This window comes from Rhinopithecus roxellana, chromosome 22 (genome assembly GCF_007565055.1).
Source record: "Rhinopithecus roxellana isolate Shanxi Qingling chromosome 22, ASM756505v1, whole genome shotgun sequence".
Classification (NCBI taxonomy): domain Eukaryota; kingdom Metazoa; phylum Chordata; class Mammalia; order Primates; family Cercopithecidae; genus Rhinopithecus; species Rhinopithecus roxellana.
In genome coordinates, this window is record NC_044570.1 from 12,809,980 (window position 1) to 12,827,178 (window position 17,199).

The 17,199-nt window shown below is 44.0% G+C and overlaps 1 protein-coding gene across 1 annotated transcript in view; it reads left to right on the top strand.

The window, feature by feature from the left end:
• The first annotated feature begins 3,741 nt into the window (after positions 1-3,741).
• The window catches only part of LOC104663341 (short stature homeobox protein), a 35,678-nt gene continuing 22,220 nt past the window's right edge, over positions 3,742-17,199 (top strand). The window contains exon 1 of the mRNA XM_030926337.1: positions 3,742-4,044. Coding sequence (XP_030782197.1) covers positions 3,742-4,044 — 303 coding nt within the window. The remainder of the gene's footprint in view (positions 4,045-17,199) is intronic.

Consider the following 17,199-nt stretch of genomic DNA (forward strand, 5'->3'; position numbering starts at 1 on the left):
GTTGTATCTTTGTTCTCACTGGTTTCAAAGAACATCTTTATTTCTGCCTTCATTTCATTATGTACCCAGTAGTCATTCAGGAGGAGGTTGTTCAGTTTCCATGTAGTTCAGCGGTTTTGATTGAGTTTCTTAGTCCTGAGTTCTACTTTGATTGCACTGTGGTCTGGGAGACTATTATAATTTCTGTTCTTTTACATTTGCTGAGGAGTGCTTTACTTCCAATTATGTGGTCAATTTTGGAATAAGTGCGATGTGGTGCTGAGAAGAATGTATATTCTGTTGATTTGGGGTGGAGAGTTCTATAGATGTCTATTAGGTCCACTTGGTGCAGAGATGAGTTCAATTCCTGGATATCCTTGTTAACTTTGTGTCTCGTTGATTTGTCTAATGTTGACAGTGGAGTGTTGAAGTCTCCCATTATTATTGTATGGGAGTCTAAGTCTCTTTGTAAGTCTCTAAGGACTCGCTTTAAGAATCTGGGTGCTCCTGTATTGGGTGCATATAAATTTAGGAGAGTTAGCTCTTCCTGTTGAATTGATCCCTCTACCATTATGTAATGGCCTTCTTTGTCTCTTTTGATCTTTGATGGTTTAAAGTCTGTTTTATCAGAGACTAGTATTGCAACCTCTGCTTTTTTTTTTTGTTCTCCATTTGCTTGGTAGATCTTCCTCCATCCCTTTATTTTGAGCCTATGTATGTCTCTGCATGTGAGATGGGTCTCCTGAATACAGCAGACTGATGGGTCTTGACTCTTTATCCAGTTTGCCAGTCTGTGTCTTTTAATTGGAGCATTTAGTCCATTTACATTTAAGTTTAATATTGTTATGTGTGAACTTGATCCTGCCATTATGATATTAGCTGGTTATTTTTCTCACTCGTTGATGCAGTTTCTTCCTAGCCTCGATGGTCTTTACATTTTGGCATGTTTTTGCAATGGCTGGTACCGGTTGTTCCTTTCCATGTTTAGGGCTTCCTTCAGGGTCTCTTGTAAGGCCGGCCTGGTGGTGACAAAATCTCTAAGGATTTGCTTATCTGTAAAGGATTTTATTTCTCCTTCACTTATGAAACTTAGTTTGGCTGGATATGAAATTCTGGGTTTAAAATTCTTTTCTTTAAGAATGTTGAATATTGGCCCCCACTCTCTTCTGGCTTGCAGAGTTTCTGCTGAGAGATCTGCTGTTAGTCTGATGGGCTTCCCTTTGTGGGTAACCCGACCTTTCTCTCTGGCTACCCTTAAGATTTTTTCCTTCATTTCAACTTTGGTGAATCTGGCAATTATGTGTCTTGGAGTTGCTCTTCTCGAGGAGTATCTTTGTGGCGTTCTCTGTATTTCCTGAATTTGAATGTTGGCCTGCCCTGCTAGGTTGGAGAAGTTCTCCTGGATGACATCCTGAAGAGTGTTTTCCAACTTGGTTCCATTTTCCCCCTCACTTTCAGGCACCCCAATCAGACGTAGATTTGGTCTTTTTACATAATCCCATACTTCTTGTAGGCTTTGTTCATTTCTTTTTCTTCTTTTTTCTTTTGGTTTCTCTTCTCGCTTCATTTCATTCATTTGATCCTCGATCGCTGATACTCTTTCATCCAGTTGATCGAGTCGGTTACTGAAGCTTGTGCATTTGTCACGTATTTCTCGTGTCATGGTTTTCATCTCTGTCATTTCGTTTATGACCTTCTCTGCATTAATTAGTCTAGCTGTCAATTCTTCCACTCTTTTTTCAAGATTTTTAGTTTCTTTGTGCTGGGTACGTAATTCCTCCTTTAGCTCTGAGAAGTTGGATGGACTGAAGCCTTCTTCTCTCCTCTCGTCCAAGTCATTCTCTGACCAGCTTTGATCCGTTGCTGGCGATGGGCTCTGCTCCTTTGCAGGGGGAGATGCGCTGTTATTTTTTGAATTTCCAGCTTTTCTGCCCTGCTTCTTCCCCATCTTTGTGGTTTTATCTGTCTCTGGTCTTTGATGATGGTGACGTACTGATGGGGTTTTGGTATAGGTGTCCTTCCTGTTTGATAGTTTTCCTTCTGACAGTCAGGACCCTCAGCTATAGGTCTGTTGGAGGTTGCTTGAGGTCCACTTCAGACCCTGTTTGCCTCGGTGTCAGCAGCAGAGTTTGCAGAAGATAGAATATTGCTGAACAGCGAGTGTACCTGTCTGATTCTTACTTTGGAAGCTTCCTCTCAGGGGTGTACTCCCCCCTGTGAGGTGTGGGGTGTCAGACTGCCCCTAGTGGGGGATGTCTCCCAGTGAGGCTACTCAGGGATCAGTGACCCACTTGAGCAGGCAGTCTGTCCATTCTCTGATCTCAGCCTCCGTGTTGGGAGATCCACTGCTCTCTTTAAAGCTGTCAGACATAGTCGTTCGCGTCTGCTCAGGCCTCTGTTGCTTCCCCTGTTGTTTTTTTAGCTGAGCCCTGCCCCCAGAGGTGGAGTCTATAGAGACAGGCAGGTTTCCTTGAGCTGCTGTGAGCTCCAGCCAGTTCGAGCTTCCCAGTGGCTTTGTTTAACTACTTAAGCCTCAGCAATGGCGGGCGCCCCTCCCCCAGCCTCGCTGCTGCCTCACGGTTAGATCGCCGCAGACTGCTGTGTTAACAATGAGGGAGGCTCCGTGGGGGTGGGACCCTCCCAGCCAGGTGAGGGATATATTCTTCTGGTGTGCCCGTTTGCTTAGAGCGCGGTATCGGGGTGGGAGTTACCCGATTTTCCAGGTGTTGTCTCAGTTCCCCTGGCTAGGAAAAGGGATACCCTTCCCCCTTGCGCTTCCCAGGTGAGGCAATGCCTCGCCCTGCTTCAGCTCTCGCTGGTCAGGATGCAGCAACTGACCAGCACCAATTGTCCGGCACTCCCTAGTGAGATGACCCCAGTACCTCAGTTGAAGATGCAGAAATCACCGGTCTTCTGTGTCGCTCACAGTGGGAGTTGGAGACTGGAGCTGTTCCTATTCGGCCATCTTGCTCCGCCCTTAAAGGGAGCACGTCTGGAATTGTTCCTTCTTCCCAGTGGGTCTGTGGTCTCCTTGGCTTCAGAAGTCAAGCTGCAGATCTTCCTGGTGAGTGTTGCAGCTCATAAAGGCAGCCTGGACCCAAAGAGTGAGCAGCAGCAAGATTTATTGCAAAGAGCAAAAGAACAAAGCCTCCACACTATGGAAGGCAACCCAGTGGTTTGCCACTATGGGCTCCTGGCAGCCTGTTTTATTCCCTTATCTGACCCCACCCACATCCTGCCGATTGTTCCATTTTACAGAGCTGATTGGTCTATTTTACAGAGAGCTGATTGGTCCTTTTTGACAGAGGGCTGATTGGTGCATTTACAATTCTTGAGCTAGACACAGAACGCTAGACTGAAAAGTTCTCCAAGTCCCCACTTAGCTAGATACAGAGTACCAATTGGTGTATTTACAAACCCTAAACTAGACAGAGTACTGATTGGTGTATTTAGAAACCCTGATCTAGACACGGATTGCTGATTGGTGCACATAAAATCCTTGAGCTAGACACAGTGCTAGATGGAAAAGTTTTCCAAGTCCCCACTAGGTTAGCTAGATACAGAGTTAGCTAGATACAGAGTACCTATTGGTGTATTTACAAACCTTAAGCTAGACACAGAGTACTGATTGGTGTATTTACAAGCCCTGAGCTAGACACAGAGTGCCCATTGGTGTATTTACCATCCTCTAGTTAGACATACAATTTCTCCAAGTCCCCATCCGGCTCAGGAGCCCAGCTGGCTTCACCTAGTGGATCCTGCATGGGAGCTGCAGGCGGAGCTGCTCACCAGTCCCAGCGGCTCCTGCACCCTCAGCCCTTGGGCTGTAGATGGGATCAGGTGCCACTGAGCAGTGGGTGGTGTCCGTTGGGGAGGCTCAGGCGCGCCAGAGCACACCGCAGTGGGATAGATCAGACATGGTGGGCTGCAGGTCCAGAGCCATGCCCCGAGGGGAGGCAGCTAAACCGGAGTGAATTTCAGTGCAGCACCAGCGGGCTGCAGCTGCTGGCCCGGGTGCTAAGCCCCTCACTGCCGTGGGTCAGCCGCGCAGGCCGGCTGCTCCATGTGAGGAGCTGGAAAGAGAAAGAGAGATTTTGAGAAGTACTTACTCACTTTTAATTCTGGGGGTTCCATAAGAAAAACAGAGATTTTTTTCACCAAAATTGGATTTGTGATGCCTTTTCTGTTTTCACGAGGCCGTCAGAAGTCATTCTAGCGTTCTTCGTGCATGCACCAAGAGTGGCAAGACAAAGTTAAGAAAAAAAAAAAAAAAGAAAAGAAAGAAAGAAAGAAAAGTAATTCAGTAGCCTGAGTGGAAACAAAACAAAACAAAACAAAACAAAACAAAACAACAAAACCTTTTCCAGGAAAACAAGATTTTTGATGAGAAAAATATAAAGGCCTTTTAAATATATCTGTAACTTGGATTTCCACTTTCAATTAAGCCGAACACTCGAATGCAAACAGATTTTTAAAACAACAAAAAGCAAATAAACAAAAAACAACAAAAAACACTTTGCTCTACTACCTGTTCACAGTCATGTTCAGGTTTCTCTGGGAGAAAGTGGCTGAGCACAGGCAAGAACTGGTTTTCAACTGGACTGCAGATACCTTTAGCAGCAAAGCTTGATGTTTGAGGAGGCAATTTTCTGTTAGCCAGAGCCTTTACTTAGACGACAGCAGTTTTGCTATACTGTGTGCTGCGCAAATAGTTAAGTTATTCCCGGTTGTTAACATAGTTGCCTCAGGCACCAGGAAAGCCACCAGAGTAACTGCTTGGAGGTAGGCTGACCATCATTTAGGAACCAAGTTAAGTTCCTATGTTAAGTAACCCACTGGCTGTAGAGTCAGACTTCAAGCCTTAGTTAATAATTTTCTCTTTTTTTTTCCTTTATCGCCTCCCTTTACCTCCCTTCCCCTCCCCCCTTTCCCACTTCTCCTTCCTCTTCCTTCCCCTCCTCATTTCCTTTGATACGAAGACACTGAATGCTTTCCCCAATGGGGTACTGAGGGCTGGTGTTTTAAGCAAGGCTTGTTTTAGCCGGTTAAAGGCTTTTTGAACTTTAGGATTCCAAAAAGGGGAGATGAGTTTTAACTGTTTGAGTTTCCCTTCTGAAGTATTATAAAGGGTGAGCCACTTCCCTGTTCCCAAGTAGCAGTCTATAAAATCTAGTAATGCCCATGAATCCCCATAACTGTTAAAAAAAAAAGGGGGGGCCTTAATACTTTCCTCACCTAATGTTCTGGTTCCTCCCGATACTACCAGAACTAGGTGCTTTAATGAAGTCTGACAGAGTTGAACTCTATATTTTGAGACCTTCTATTCCTTTTCAATTAAGAAACTGAGGAAAGTCTTAGTGCCTTCCTGAGACTTCCTTGACTGGGGCAAGGAGGAGAGTCTCACTTACACACTGCCAGATGCTGACTGTAGGACGGGAGAACTTAGAGAGGTCCTTTGACAGTGCTGATCCAAACAAGTGAGGGCTGTTTTTAAATTCCTGAGGCAGCACCATCTATGTCCATGTTAACTGGCAGGTTCGGCAGGAGGGACCCTTACAGGCGAACATGTATTAAGAGTCAGGATGTTATGGTATGCAGAAAAGAGCATCCTTTAAATTTAGGACTGTAAAACAGTTCCGTCAGGTATTTGGGTCAGCAATGTGTAGGAATTAGAGACTATTGGATGTATTGGGACTACAGCCTCATTAATGAAGTGGTGGTACTGAACAGTATTTATTGGGTTTTGCACTCCTACTATGAGAGTGTGGCAAAGACTGTTACAGGGTTTGAGGAGGCCTGAATTTCAGCTTATTACTAATAATAGCTTCTAGCCCTTTCTTGGCCTCTGCCCTTAGCGGGTATTGTCTCTGGTTATCAAAAAAAGTTGGATTTTTAAGGTGGATCTGAACTGGCCTAGCAGTTTTAGTTAGACCTATTCTTTCTTGAGTTGCCCGCATTTTAGATTAATATTGGCCTCCACCAAGGAAAGAAAGGAGTTTGTCCTGGGGCCATGAGGATGCCGGCCCCTGTGCAGGCTAAAATATTTCTAGCTCATAAAGGAGTGGGACTTTCAGGCATAATAAAGGAGGACTGTGTAAATAATAAGTCCCCACAACTACCACTAAGTAGTGGAGAAAAATATCAAGTTAAGAGTCTTTTTTAAGACACACACCATTGTTGTGCTGTGGGAAGAGGGGAGGCCTGGATTGGGGAGGTGAACAGAAAGACTGGCTCCAGAATCCAGTGGGAGGCTTGCCCTCCTCCGTTAAATTTCTAGAATCACCCAGGACTCCTGAGCAGTAATGGATGTTTGAACCATAGGAGCCAGGGGTTTGAGCCCCAGAACCCATCAGTCCTGCTGGAGCATCTGTGACAATGACTCTGTACTCAGTGACCTCTGTCTCTTTTGGCAGTAGTGCAATCTCCAGTAGTCTTCACCACAGGCTGGACAGGGTCAAGGTGGCTTTTTCTTGTTGCATGGGCAATTCTTAAAGTCCCCTGGCTTTACAATGATAACAGGTGGCAATTAGTGGATGTTCCTGCGGGATCCTGGACTCAGCCACTAGAGTCTTTCTCTTGTGCTCTTTTTTTCTCCTGCGCCTCCTCCCAGTCCTGTTGTAAAAGACCAGTGAGTCCACATTCAGAAGGTTCTTCAAGATACAATCTGGTCCTATAGCCTGTTTCTGTAGCTTTCTTCTAATATCAGGAACTGTCAGCTTTTCAACTGCAGTGAAGGTTTGGTATAGGAGAAGAAAACATCCCTCCACTAGAGGTTGAACACTAAGTTAAATTTTGGAATGTCTCCAAATTATCCAGGTCATGAGAAGATCTGCCCAAGTGTCTATTTTCCTAAGGTCCTGTACTGAAAGAAGAATGTCTGTTTCAGTGGTGATCCTTCCATCTGGCATTTCTTATAGGGGTAGGAGTGAAATTGGGACAGTGGAGAGCTTTGGAGATTGTGGAGCTGGAGGAAATTTTGGTGCCGTTAGAGGGGGCCCTGGATAAGAGAAACTGAAATAACTCGGACACATAGAAAGCACCCCCTTCAGCTCCTCTGAACTTTCTCTTCTGACTTAGGAGGACTACTCTCCACAGACCTGACATGATTGCCAAAAGAGGTGAGTTAATTGTGAAACACTTGCAAAGGTCTGGGTTGCCTCATAGGGCAAAGAAAACCTATTCATATCAAACTTCAGATCATTTGCTTTCCCATGTACACAAAAGATCTAATTGTTGGATAAAATTAGAATCAAGGCTCTCTTCAGCTGGCCAGGTCTGTTTATTCCTGAGGTGGTAAGAAGGCCACACCATTGTGCTAAAGAAAATGAGCCATTTTTATTCAAAATTCCAGAGTCAAAGGAGTCCCAATGCTTCAGAATGCACTCCAGAGAAGTGCAAGCTGAAGAGGGATTGTTACCCGTCGAATAAAGAGACAAAAGAAGAGGCATCCTTCTGTCTCTCAGTTCTTTTTAATGTGACCCAGGTTGTAGGGGAAGACCCCTGACCTCCTTCCTTGGTCTCTGGGTCCCAACACCATAATTGCCATCTTATGGTTGCAGGTGTAACCACTAAACATGGTACTGAGAGGTGAAGCCAGCTGGACTTCCTGGGTCGAGTGAGGACTTGGAGAACATTTCTCTCTAGCTAGAGGATTGTAAATACACCAATCAGCACTCTGTGTCTAGCTAAAGAATTGCAAATGCATCAATCAGCACTCTGTAAAAATGTACCAATTAGTGCTCTGTGTCTAGCAAAAGGATTGTAAATGCACCAATCAGCACTCTGTAAATATGTACCAATCAGCACTCTGTGTCTAGCTAAAGGATTGTAAACACACCAATCAGCACTCTGTAAAATGAATGGACCAGCACTCTGTAAAATGGACCAATCAGTGCTCTGTAAAATGTATCAATCTGCAGAGCATAGGGAGGGCCAAATAAGAGAATAAAAGCTGGCCACTCAAGTCAGCAGCAGCAAAGGCTGTGGAAGCTTTGTGTTTTTGCTCTTCATGATAAATCTTGCTGCTGTTCACTTTTTGGGTCCATACTACCTTTATGAGCTGTAACCCTCAACGCGAGCATCTGTGGCTTCATTCCTGAAGTCAGCAAGACCAAGAACCCACTGGGAGGAACAAACAACTCCAGATGCACCACCTTTAAGAGCTGTAACACTCACTGTGAAGGTCTGTGGCTTCACTCCTGAAGTCAGCAAAACCACAAACTTACCGGAAGGAACTCTAGAAACATCTGAATATCTGAAAGAAGAAACTCTGGAAACACCATGTTTAAGAACTGCAGCGCTCACCTCGAGGGTCTGCAGCTTCATTCTTGAAGTCAGTGAAACCAAGAACCCACCAGAAGTAATCAATTCTGGACAGAGTACCACAGTACCAAATCAATGGGGCTAGTAACCTTTATCCATGTGACTTCAGTCTTTTTCCTAATAATACAGCAATTATCTTCTGAACTCTTAGGCTTGTGTGACTTGTGTGACTCCTTGATAGATGGGCCTTGGGAGAGATTATGTAACAGTTGCATTTGAGCAAGGCCCCTTAAAAGAGAGAATGTACTGAACTGAGAATATTTAGGTTCTAGTTAACTTTCAGATATAAAATTCTCTTTCTATTTAGATGCCATTCTCGTTGTAGGCACTATAGGTGACTAAGAGAACATAAGTGTTAAATGATGGCTTTCCTGCTAATGCAGGGAGTATTAAGACTAAAATTTGATTTTGGAAGATATGTCCCTCCTTACTGCTGAAAGAAGAACTAAAACGCTAGAGGCTTTTGGCAAAGGGCAGACAAGATTCCCCATGGAGAGGATTCCTGTTCCACTAGGTGGCACTGTAAGCACTGAAATACTTTGTCTCCACATGCTCTCTAACCAAGCATGGAGAGGGAAGTTTTTAACTTGTAGCTAGCTGTCCCTATAGCATAGCTCCTAGAAGAAAAAAGATAATTCACCTCATAGAGGGACTATCCAGTCTGACTGGTCAGTGCTGGGTCCTCACATGGAAACCAACAATAACAAAAACGGCCTAGGTAGAAAAAGGGGTGTTCAGTGATGGTTGTGGGGGAAGGAGTAACCTCCTACCCAACCCCAGGAAGTGCTATTATTAGCAGTTAAACAGTCTTTGGGATCTAGATTATAAATCCTCCTGTCTGCAGCAAATCATAAAAAACTGCAGTCCCTTTACCTGCATTCCTGGTTGCTAAGCCTGCTTAATTGAATTATTTCATTGCTTTGTAAAAACTCTTGCGGCATCGCATCCAGAGAGGGGATGGGAAACATGATGACCTCCAAAAGTAAAGAAGGCAAATAACATTTGCAATAGGAAATCTCTGAGATCCTGAGGCTAGGATCCTAGGATCCTGATCCTACAACTACCTGGTTGGGTAGTTGTAGGCTAGGGTCAGTCCAGAAACCTTTGAATAACACTGGGGTGTAGCCATGGTCAGAAATTCTCAATTAATTTAAGACCTATTTGAGTCCCATGCAACAGCCAAGCTCTCCATGAAAAGGACCTGGTTTGGATAGAGACTACATTCCTAGCACCCTGAGAGCACTAAGGGATTGACTGGGTCCTTCCCAGTAAGCCTCATATCTGAGTCTTCAAGACTAGCCCTTGTGGTTAATTAATCAGCCATCAGATGCTTGATGTTTTTTGATAGCTCTTTGAGATAATAAAAACTGAGTACAGGTTAGCAGCAGTAGCTCATGCCTGTAATCCAGGCACTTGGGGATGGCTTGAGATTAGGAGTTTGTGACCACGCTGGCCAACACGGTGAGACCCCATTTCTACTAAAAATACAAAAATGAATCTGGCATGGTGGCACACCTTTGTAATCCCAACTACTAGCGAGGCTGAGGCAGAAGAATCGCTTGAATCCAGTAGGCGGGAGATTGTTGCAGTGAACCGAGATCATGTCACTGCAGTCAGCCTGGGGGACACAGTGAGACTCCGTATTAAAAAAAAAGAAAAAGAAAGAAAGGAAGAAAAAAAAAAAAGAAACCCTAAAACTGAGGACAAGAAGCCTGAAAAATTAAAGTAGACATTCACTCCTGTACTGGCCTTTCTGGGGAATACATCTTTAAATCCTGGGTGGGTCCGCAAAATGAAGCAATCTCTTTGTCTGGGGTAAATACCAAGGATCTTGATCTCAGGGAATGTCAGGGTTTTTATAAATGGGCTAGTGAGGAGGGCGTTAGTGAGAAGGAGATGTCTTATGCTCCAAAGGCTTGATAATTCAGTTGGGAGAGCAGAGGTTTTTGGGTTGTTCTCTCTCTTGAAAGAACACATTCCTCAACACATCACAGCCTTCAGCACATCACATCCCCCCATATGCCTCCACTTCCTGGGCCCGACACAAACACATCACAGCCTTGAGCAATGCCTCCACTTCCTGGGCCTGACACAAACACATTCCTCCATATATCTCAAAGAAAAACAACACCTGGAGAATCTTCGATAAGGTTACAACCGTTTGTAAAAGCGCAGGAACCAATAAGAAAGCTGCTAAAAGTATAATTTAAAATGTAAACCAATTGTAATGCTGTAGCCTAGAGAAATGCCTTGTTCCTCTGTAACCTGACAAGTCCTGTTTACCTCGAGCTATAAAAAGCAAGTGCACGCATTGTTCCGGGCCCTCTTGTATGTTGTAGAACGGAGGGACCAAGTTCGAACTTGCATTAAAGATCCTTGCCGCTTGGCTTTGACTCTGGACTCTGGTGGTCTTCTTCGGGGAATAAAGGGTCTGGGCATAACATTTGGGGGCTCTCCCAGGATTCCCCAAGCCCACCAGACCCCTGGTCAATGGATCTACCAGGATCGATCTGCTGATAGGTGAGCTGGCTCGTCTCTGTTTGTCTGTCTGTGTCCATTCTGAATCTGAGGCTGTTAGCCTGTCTGAATATGTTCAGAACCTGAGGCTCGTCTCTGTTTGTCTGTCTGTGTCTGTTCTAAACCTGTATCTGTAACTCGCGAGGTCTGAAACTGAAGCTGACGCAGTCCTGGCGGACGCGTTATAGGATGGCCAGCAGAGACCGGTGGGAGACGTCCCCCGGCTCTCGTCTGATCTGATTCTGACCCAAATTTCTGGTGCGCACTGGCGGCTGTGCACGCTGGTGGCTCTCGTCTGATCTGACCCAGATTTCTGGTGCGTGCTGGCGGCTCCCCTCTGATCTGATCTGACCCAGATTTCTGGTGCGCGCTGGCAGCTCCCCTCTGATCTGATTCTGACCCAGATTCCTGGTGCGTGCCTGCGGCTGACATAATTTGTTCCCTTGCAGGACCTGTTTCAGACGCCTCTCCGGGCGCTACCGTTTAAAATGGGTAATACCCAGAGCACTCCCCTATCTCTCCTTTCAAGTAATTTCAAGGACGTTAGAGCAAGGGCCCATGATCTTAGTATGGAAATCAGGAAGGGAAGGCTAATTACTATATGCTGCTCCGAATGGCCTGCCTTTAATGTAGGGTGGCCACCCGAAGGGACATTCTGCCTTCCCGTCATCACTAGAGTCAAGTCCAAGGTTTTCCTATCAGGGCGTGCCAGCCACCCGGATCATATCCCATACATTCTTATATGGCAGGACCTAGCTGAGAACCCGCCCCCTTGGCTGTCTCCCTTCCTATTAGCCCCGGGACCCTCCAAGGCACTGGTTGCTCGGCTGCTAAAATCCAAGCAACCGACGGGCCCCCCATCCTGTTTTACCTGAGAGCGAAGACCCACTATCCACAGAACCCCCTCCGTACCCCTCCAGACCCCAGGCCTCAGCTCCCCCAGGCTGAGCCGCGGGAGGGAGCAGGCGGACGGGAGGTGGCCAGCGCACCCGGACCCACTGAAAAGGAAAGTAACTCTGAAGGGCCAGCGTGGGTCCTCTGTAAGCTGAGCGCTGGTCCCCAGGGCCCCGCCTTTCTTTCTCTATACTTTGTCTCTGGGTCTTACTTCTTTTCTAAAGTCTCTCATTCCACCTAACGAGAAACACCCACAGGTGTGGAAGGGCAGACCACCCCTTCAACTGGCATCCAATGTGGAAGCTTTTCTCTAAGGTGAAGGTACGCTGGAGCGTGGTCATTGAGGAAAAGTCGACGAGAGACTCCCGAGTACGTGTACAGTCAGCTTTGCGGTAAGCCTGTGCGTTCGGAAGAACCCAGGGTAACAATGGGGGAAACTGAAAGTAAATATGCCTCTTATCGCAGCTTTATAAAAATTCTCTTAAAAAGAGGGGGAGTTAAAGTGTCTAGCAAAAATCTAAATACGCTCTTTCAAACAATAGAACAGTTTTGTCCATGGTTTCCGGAACAGGGAACTTTAGATCTAAAAGATTGGGAAAAAATTGGCAAAGAATTAAAACAAGCAAGTAGGGAAGGTAAAATCATACCACTTACAGTATGGAATGATTGGGTCATTATTAAAGTAGCTTTAGAACCGTTGCAAACAGAAGATAGCGTTCCAGTTTCTGAGGTCCCTAAAAGCTGTGCAGTAGATTGTGAAAAAGAGGCAGGGATAGAATCCCGGAAAGGAAAAGAAAGTTCACACTGTAAATGTGTAGCAGAGCTGGTAATGGCTCGGTCAACGCAAAATGTTGACAATAATCAAGAACAGGAGGGTTCAGAAGCACTGATCTGGCAGGAAAAGCTGCATATTGGGCAAGTCTGGTCTCTGAGAGCAGACTTGGGTGTAAGGCCATTATTCAAGGAAAACAGTTTGAAGGATTGGTAGACACAGGAGCAGATATCTCTGTCATTGCTTTAAATCAGTGGCCAAAAAAATTGGCCTAAACAAAAAGCTGTTACAAGACTTGTCGGCGTAGGCACAGCTTCAGAAGGGTATGAGAGTACAATGATTTTACATTGTTTAGGGCCAGATAATCAAGAAAGAGAGATCAGCCTGTTACTGTGTCTATATAGAAGGAAGTAGACATAAGAGACTCCATTTTGTTCTGTATTTGAGATGCTGTTAATCTGTGACCCTACCCCCAACCTTGTCCTTGCAAGAGACATGTGCTGTGGTGACTCAAGGCTTAATGTATATTGGGCTGTGCAGGATGTGTCTTTGTTAAACAAGTACTTGAAGGCAAGTACTTCTGGTTAAAAATCCTGCCCGTCCCTGGGCAATGGAACATCTTGGTGTAAAACCCATTGTGTGATTTGTTTACGGAGCAAGGAGAAAACCGCCTTTAGGAATAAGGTGGGACTTGCTGGAGCAATGCTGCTAAAAGGTTTATGGAGATGTTTGCACATGCATCTCAAGGCACAGCATTTTCCTTTAAACTTATTCATGTTACAGGGATTTTTGTTTATACGTCTTACTGCTGATTTCCTCCCTACAATGATCCTATTGTCCAGCCACTCCCTTATGTTTAAGGGGGTGCAGAAATCATTATGCCCGCTCCATTATACAGCCCCATGAGTCAAAAAAAATCATGACTAAGATGGGATATATACCAGGAAAGGGATTAGGAAAAAATGAACATGGCATTAAAGTCCCAATTGAGACTGAGAAAAATCAAGAAAGAAAAGGAATAGGATATCCTTTTTAGGGGCAGCCACTGTAGGGCCTCCTAAACCCATTCCATTAACTTGGAAAACAGAAAAACCGGTATGGGTAAATCAGTGGCCACTACCAAAGCAAAAACTGGAGGCTTTACACTTATTAGCAAAGGAACAATTAGAAAAGGGACACATTGAGCCTTCATTCTCACCCTGGAATTCTCCTGTATTTGTAATTCAAAAAAATCAGGCAAATGGCATATGTTAACGGACTTAAGAGCCATAAACACTGTAATTCAACCCATGGGGCCTCTCCAACCTAGATTGCCCTCTCCGGCCATGATCCCAAAAGTCTGGCTTTTAATTATAATTGCTCTAAAGGATTGCTTTTTTACCATTCCTCTGGCAGAGCAAGATTGTGAAAAATTTGCCTTTACTATGCCAGCCATAAATAATAAAGAACCAGCCACTAGGTTTCAGTGAAAAGTTTTACCTCAGGGAATGCTTAATGGTCCAACTATTTGTCAAGCTTTCGTATGTCAAGTCCTTCAACCAGTTAGAGACAAATTTTCAGATTGTTATATCATTCACTATATTGATGATATTTTATGTGCTGCAGAAACAAGAGACAAATTAATTGACTGTTACACATTTCTGCAAGCAGAGGTTGCCAATGCGGGACTAACAATAGCATTTAATAAGATCCAAACCTCTGCTCCTTTTCATTACTTAAGGATGCAAATAGATAATAGGAAAATATTAGCCCCAGAGGCAACAAAAGAAATTAAAATTGTGGAAGAGGAAAAAAATTCAATCAGTGCAAATAAGTAAAATAGATTCTTTAGCCCCACTCCAACTTTTGATTTTCGCCACTGCGCTTTCTCCAAAAGGCATCATTTTCAAAATACTGATCTTGTAGAGTGGTCATTCCTTCCTCACAGTACAAATAAAACTTTTACATTGTACTTGGATCAAATGGCTACATTAATTAGTCAGACAAAATTACCAATAATAAAATTGTGTGGTAATGACCCAGACAAAATAGTTGTTCCTTTAACCAGGAACAAGTTAAACGAGCCTTTATCAATTCTGGTGCATGACAAATTGGCCTTGCAGATTTCGTAAGAATTATTGATAATCATTACCCAAAAACAAAAATCTTCCAGTTTTTAAAATTGACTACTTGGATTTTACCTAAAATTACCAGACATAAACCTTTAGAAAATGCTCTGACAGTATTCACTGATGGTTCCAGCAATGAAAAAGTGACTTACAGGGGGCCAAAAGAGCAAGTAATCAAAACTCAATATCAATCTGCTCAAAGAGCAGAGTTGGTTGCAGTCATTACAGTGTTAAAAGATTTTAATCAACCTGTTAATATTATATCAGATTCTGCATATGTAGTACAGGCTACAAAGGATGTTAAGACAGCTCTAATTAAATATAGCATAGATAATCAGTTAAACCAGCTGTTCACTTTGTTACAACAAAAATAGGACATGAGAAATAGAGGAAGGTAATAACCTGGGGAAGAAGTTTTGCTTGTGTTTCACTAGGAGAAAATCAGCTTCCTATTTGGATACCCACTAAACATTTGAAGTTCTACAATGAACCCATCGGAGATGCAAAGAAAAGCGCCTCCACGGAGACGGAAACACCGCAATCGAGCACCATTGACTCGCAGGATAAATCAAGTGGTGATATTAGAAAAACAGATAAAGTCACCACGCACCAGGAAGGCAGAGCTGCCGACCTGGGCACAGTTGAAGAAGCTGACACTGTTAGCTAGAAAAAGCCTAGCCAGCACAAAGGTGACACAAACCTCAGAAAAAAAAAATGCTGCTTGCAACTTTAATAGTTGTATCAATGGTGGTAAGTCTCCCCATGCCTGCAGGAGCAGCTGCAGCTAATTATACCTACTGGGCTTATGTGCCTTTCCCGCCCTTAATTCGGGCAGCCACATGGATGGATAATCCTATTAAAATATATGTTAATAATAGTGTGTAGGTACCTGGTCCCACAGATGATTGTTGCCCTGCCTAACTGGAGGAAAAAGAATTGATGATAAATATTTCCATTAGGTATTGTTTCCAGTTACAGTGTGACTGGAATACTTCAGATTTTTGTATTACACCCCAAGTTTATAATGAGTCTAAACATCACTGGGACATGGTAAAACGCCATCTACAGGGAAGAGGAGATAATCTCACCTTAGACATTTCTAAATTAGAACAACAAATTTTGAAGCCTCTCAAAGTCATTTAAATATTGTGCCTGGAACAGAGGCATTAGATCAAGTGAAAAAAAAATTCTTTATGGATTAAACCCCACGACTTGGATTAAGTCTATTAAGAACTCTACTGCAGTAAATTTTGGAATTATGTGTCTCTGTTTAATCTGTTTTTAGTGTGCTGGACCAGCCAAAGAATCCTATGCCACAATTGAGAGAATGAACGAGCCTTCATCGCCATGGCACATTTTTATAGAGAAAAAGGGAGAGAGAATGTTGCGGGAAGTCAGAGACCTTGAATGGAGGGACTGGCTGAAGCCACAGCAGAAAAACATAAAATATGAAGATTTCATGGACATTTTATTAGTTCTCCGAAATTAATACTTTTGTAATTTCTTATGTCTGTCTTTACTTTAATACTTTTGTAATTTCCTATGTCTTTACTTTAATCTCTTAGTCCCATCATCTTCTTTGTAAGCTGAGGAGGATATATGTCACCTCAGGACCCTGTGATGATTGAGTTAACTGCACAAATGGTTTGTAGAGCATGTGTGTTTGAACAATATGAAATCTGGGCATCTTGAAAAAAGAACAAGGTAACAGTGATGTTCAGGGAACAAGGGAGGTAACCTTGAACTGGCCGCCGGTGAGCCGGATGGAACAGAGCCATATTTCTTCTCTTTTTGAATGCAAATAGGAGAAATATCACTGAATTCTTTTTCTCAGCAAGGAATATCCCTGAGAAAGAGAATGCGCTCTGAGGGAAGGCCTATAAACGACCCCCTTGGAGGCGTGCCGCCTTTTACAGTTGAAGCCGAAGGGATGAAATAAGCCCCGGCCTCCTGTAGCGCTCTCAGGCTTATTAGGATGAGGAAATTCCCACCTAATAAATTTTGGTCAGTCAGGTTGTCTGCTCTCAAACCATATTTCCTGATAAAATGTTATCAATGACTATGCGTGCCCAAAATTTCATTAGCAATTTTAATGTTAACACCATCCTGTGCTCTCATCCTGCCCCCACTTACTTTGTAATATTCTATTACTTTGTAAAGTTTGTAATCTCAGTGTCATGATGACAATGGTAAAATTCCTCTATGTTTTCTCTGTTAGCCCCCTTCCTTGGACCCCTGCTAAGTCTGCTGTTTCTGCTTACCATAGGACCTTGTGTTACAAACAGAATTTTGCGGTTTGTCAAGGAAAGGTTTGACACCATACAGCTCATGGTCCTCAGAGCTCAATACCAAACTGTGGACACTGAAATGGAGTCAGACCTATAGGACCCAAGATTGGCTCCAGAGGTACCTGAGAGAGGGGGAAATGAAAGAACACATTTCTCAACACATCACAGCCTTCAGCACATCACATCCCCCCATATGCCTCCACTTCCTGGGCCCGACACAAACACATCACAGCCTTGAGCAATGCCTCCACTTCCTGGGCCCGACACAAACACATTCCTCCATATATCTCAAAGAAAAAAAACACCTGGAGAATCTCTG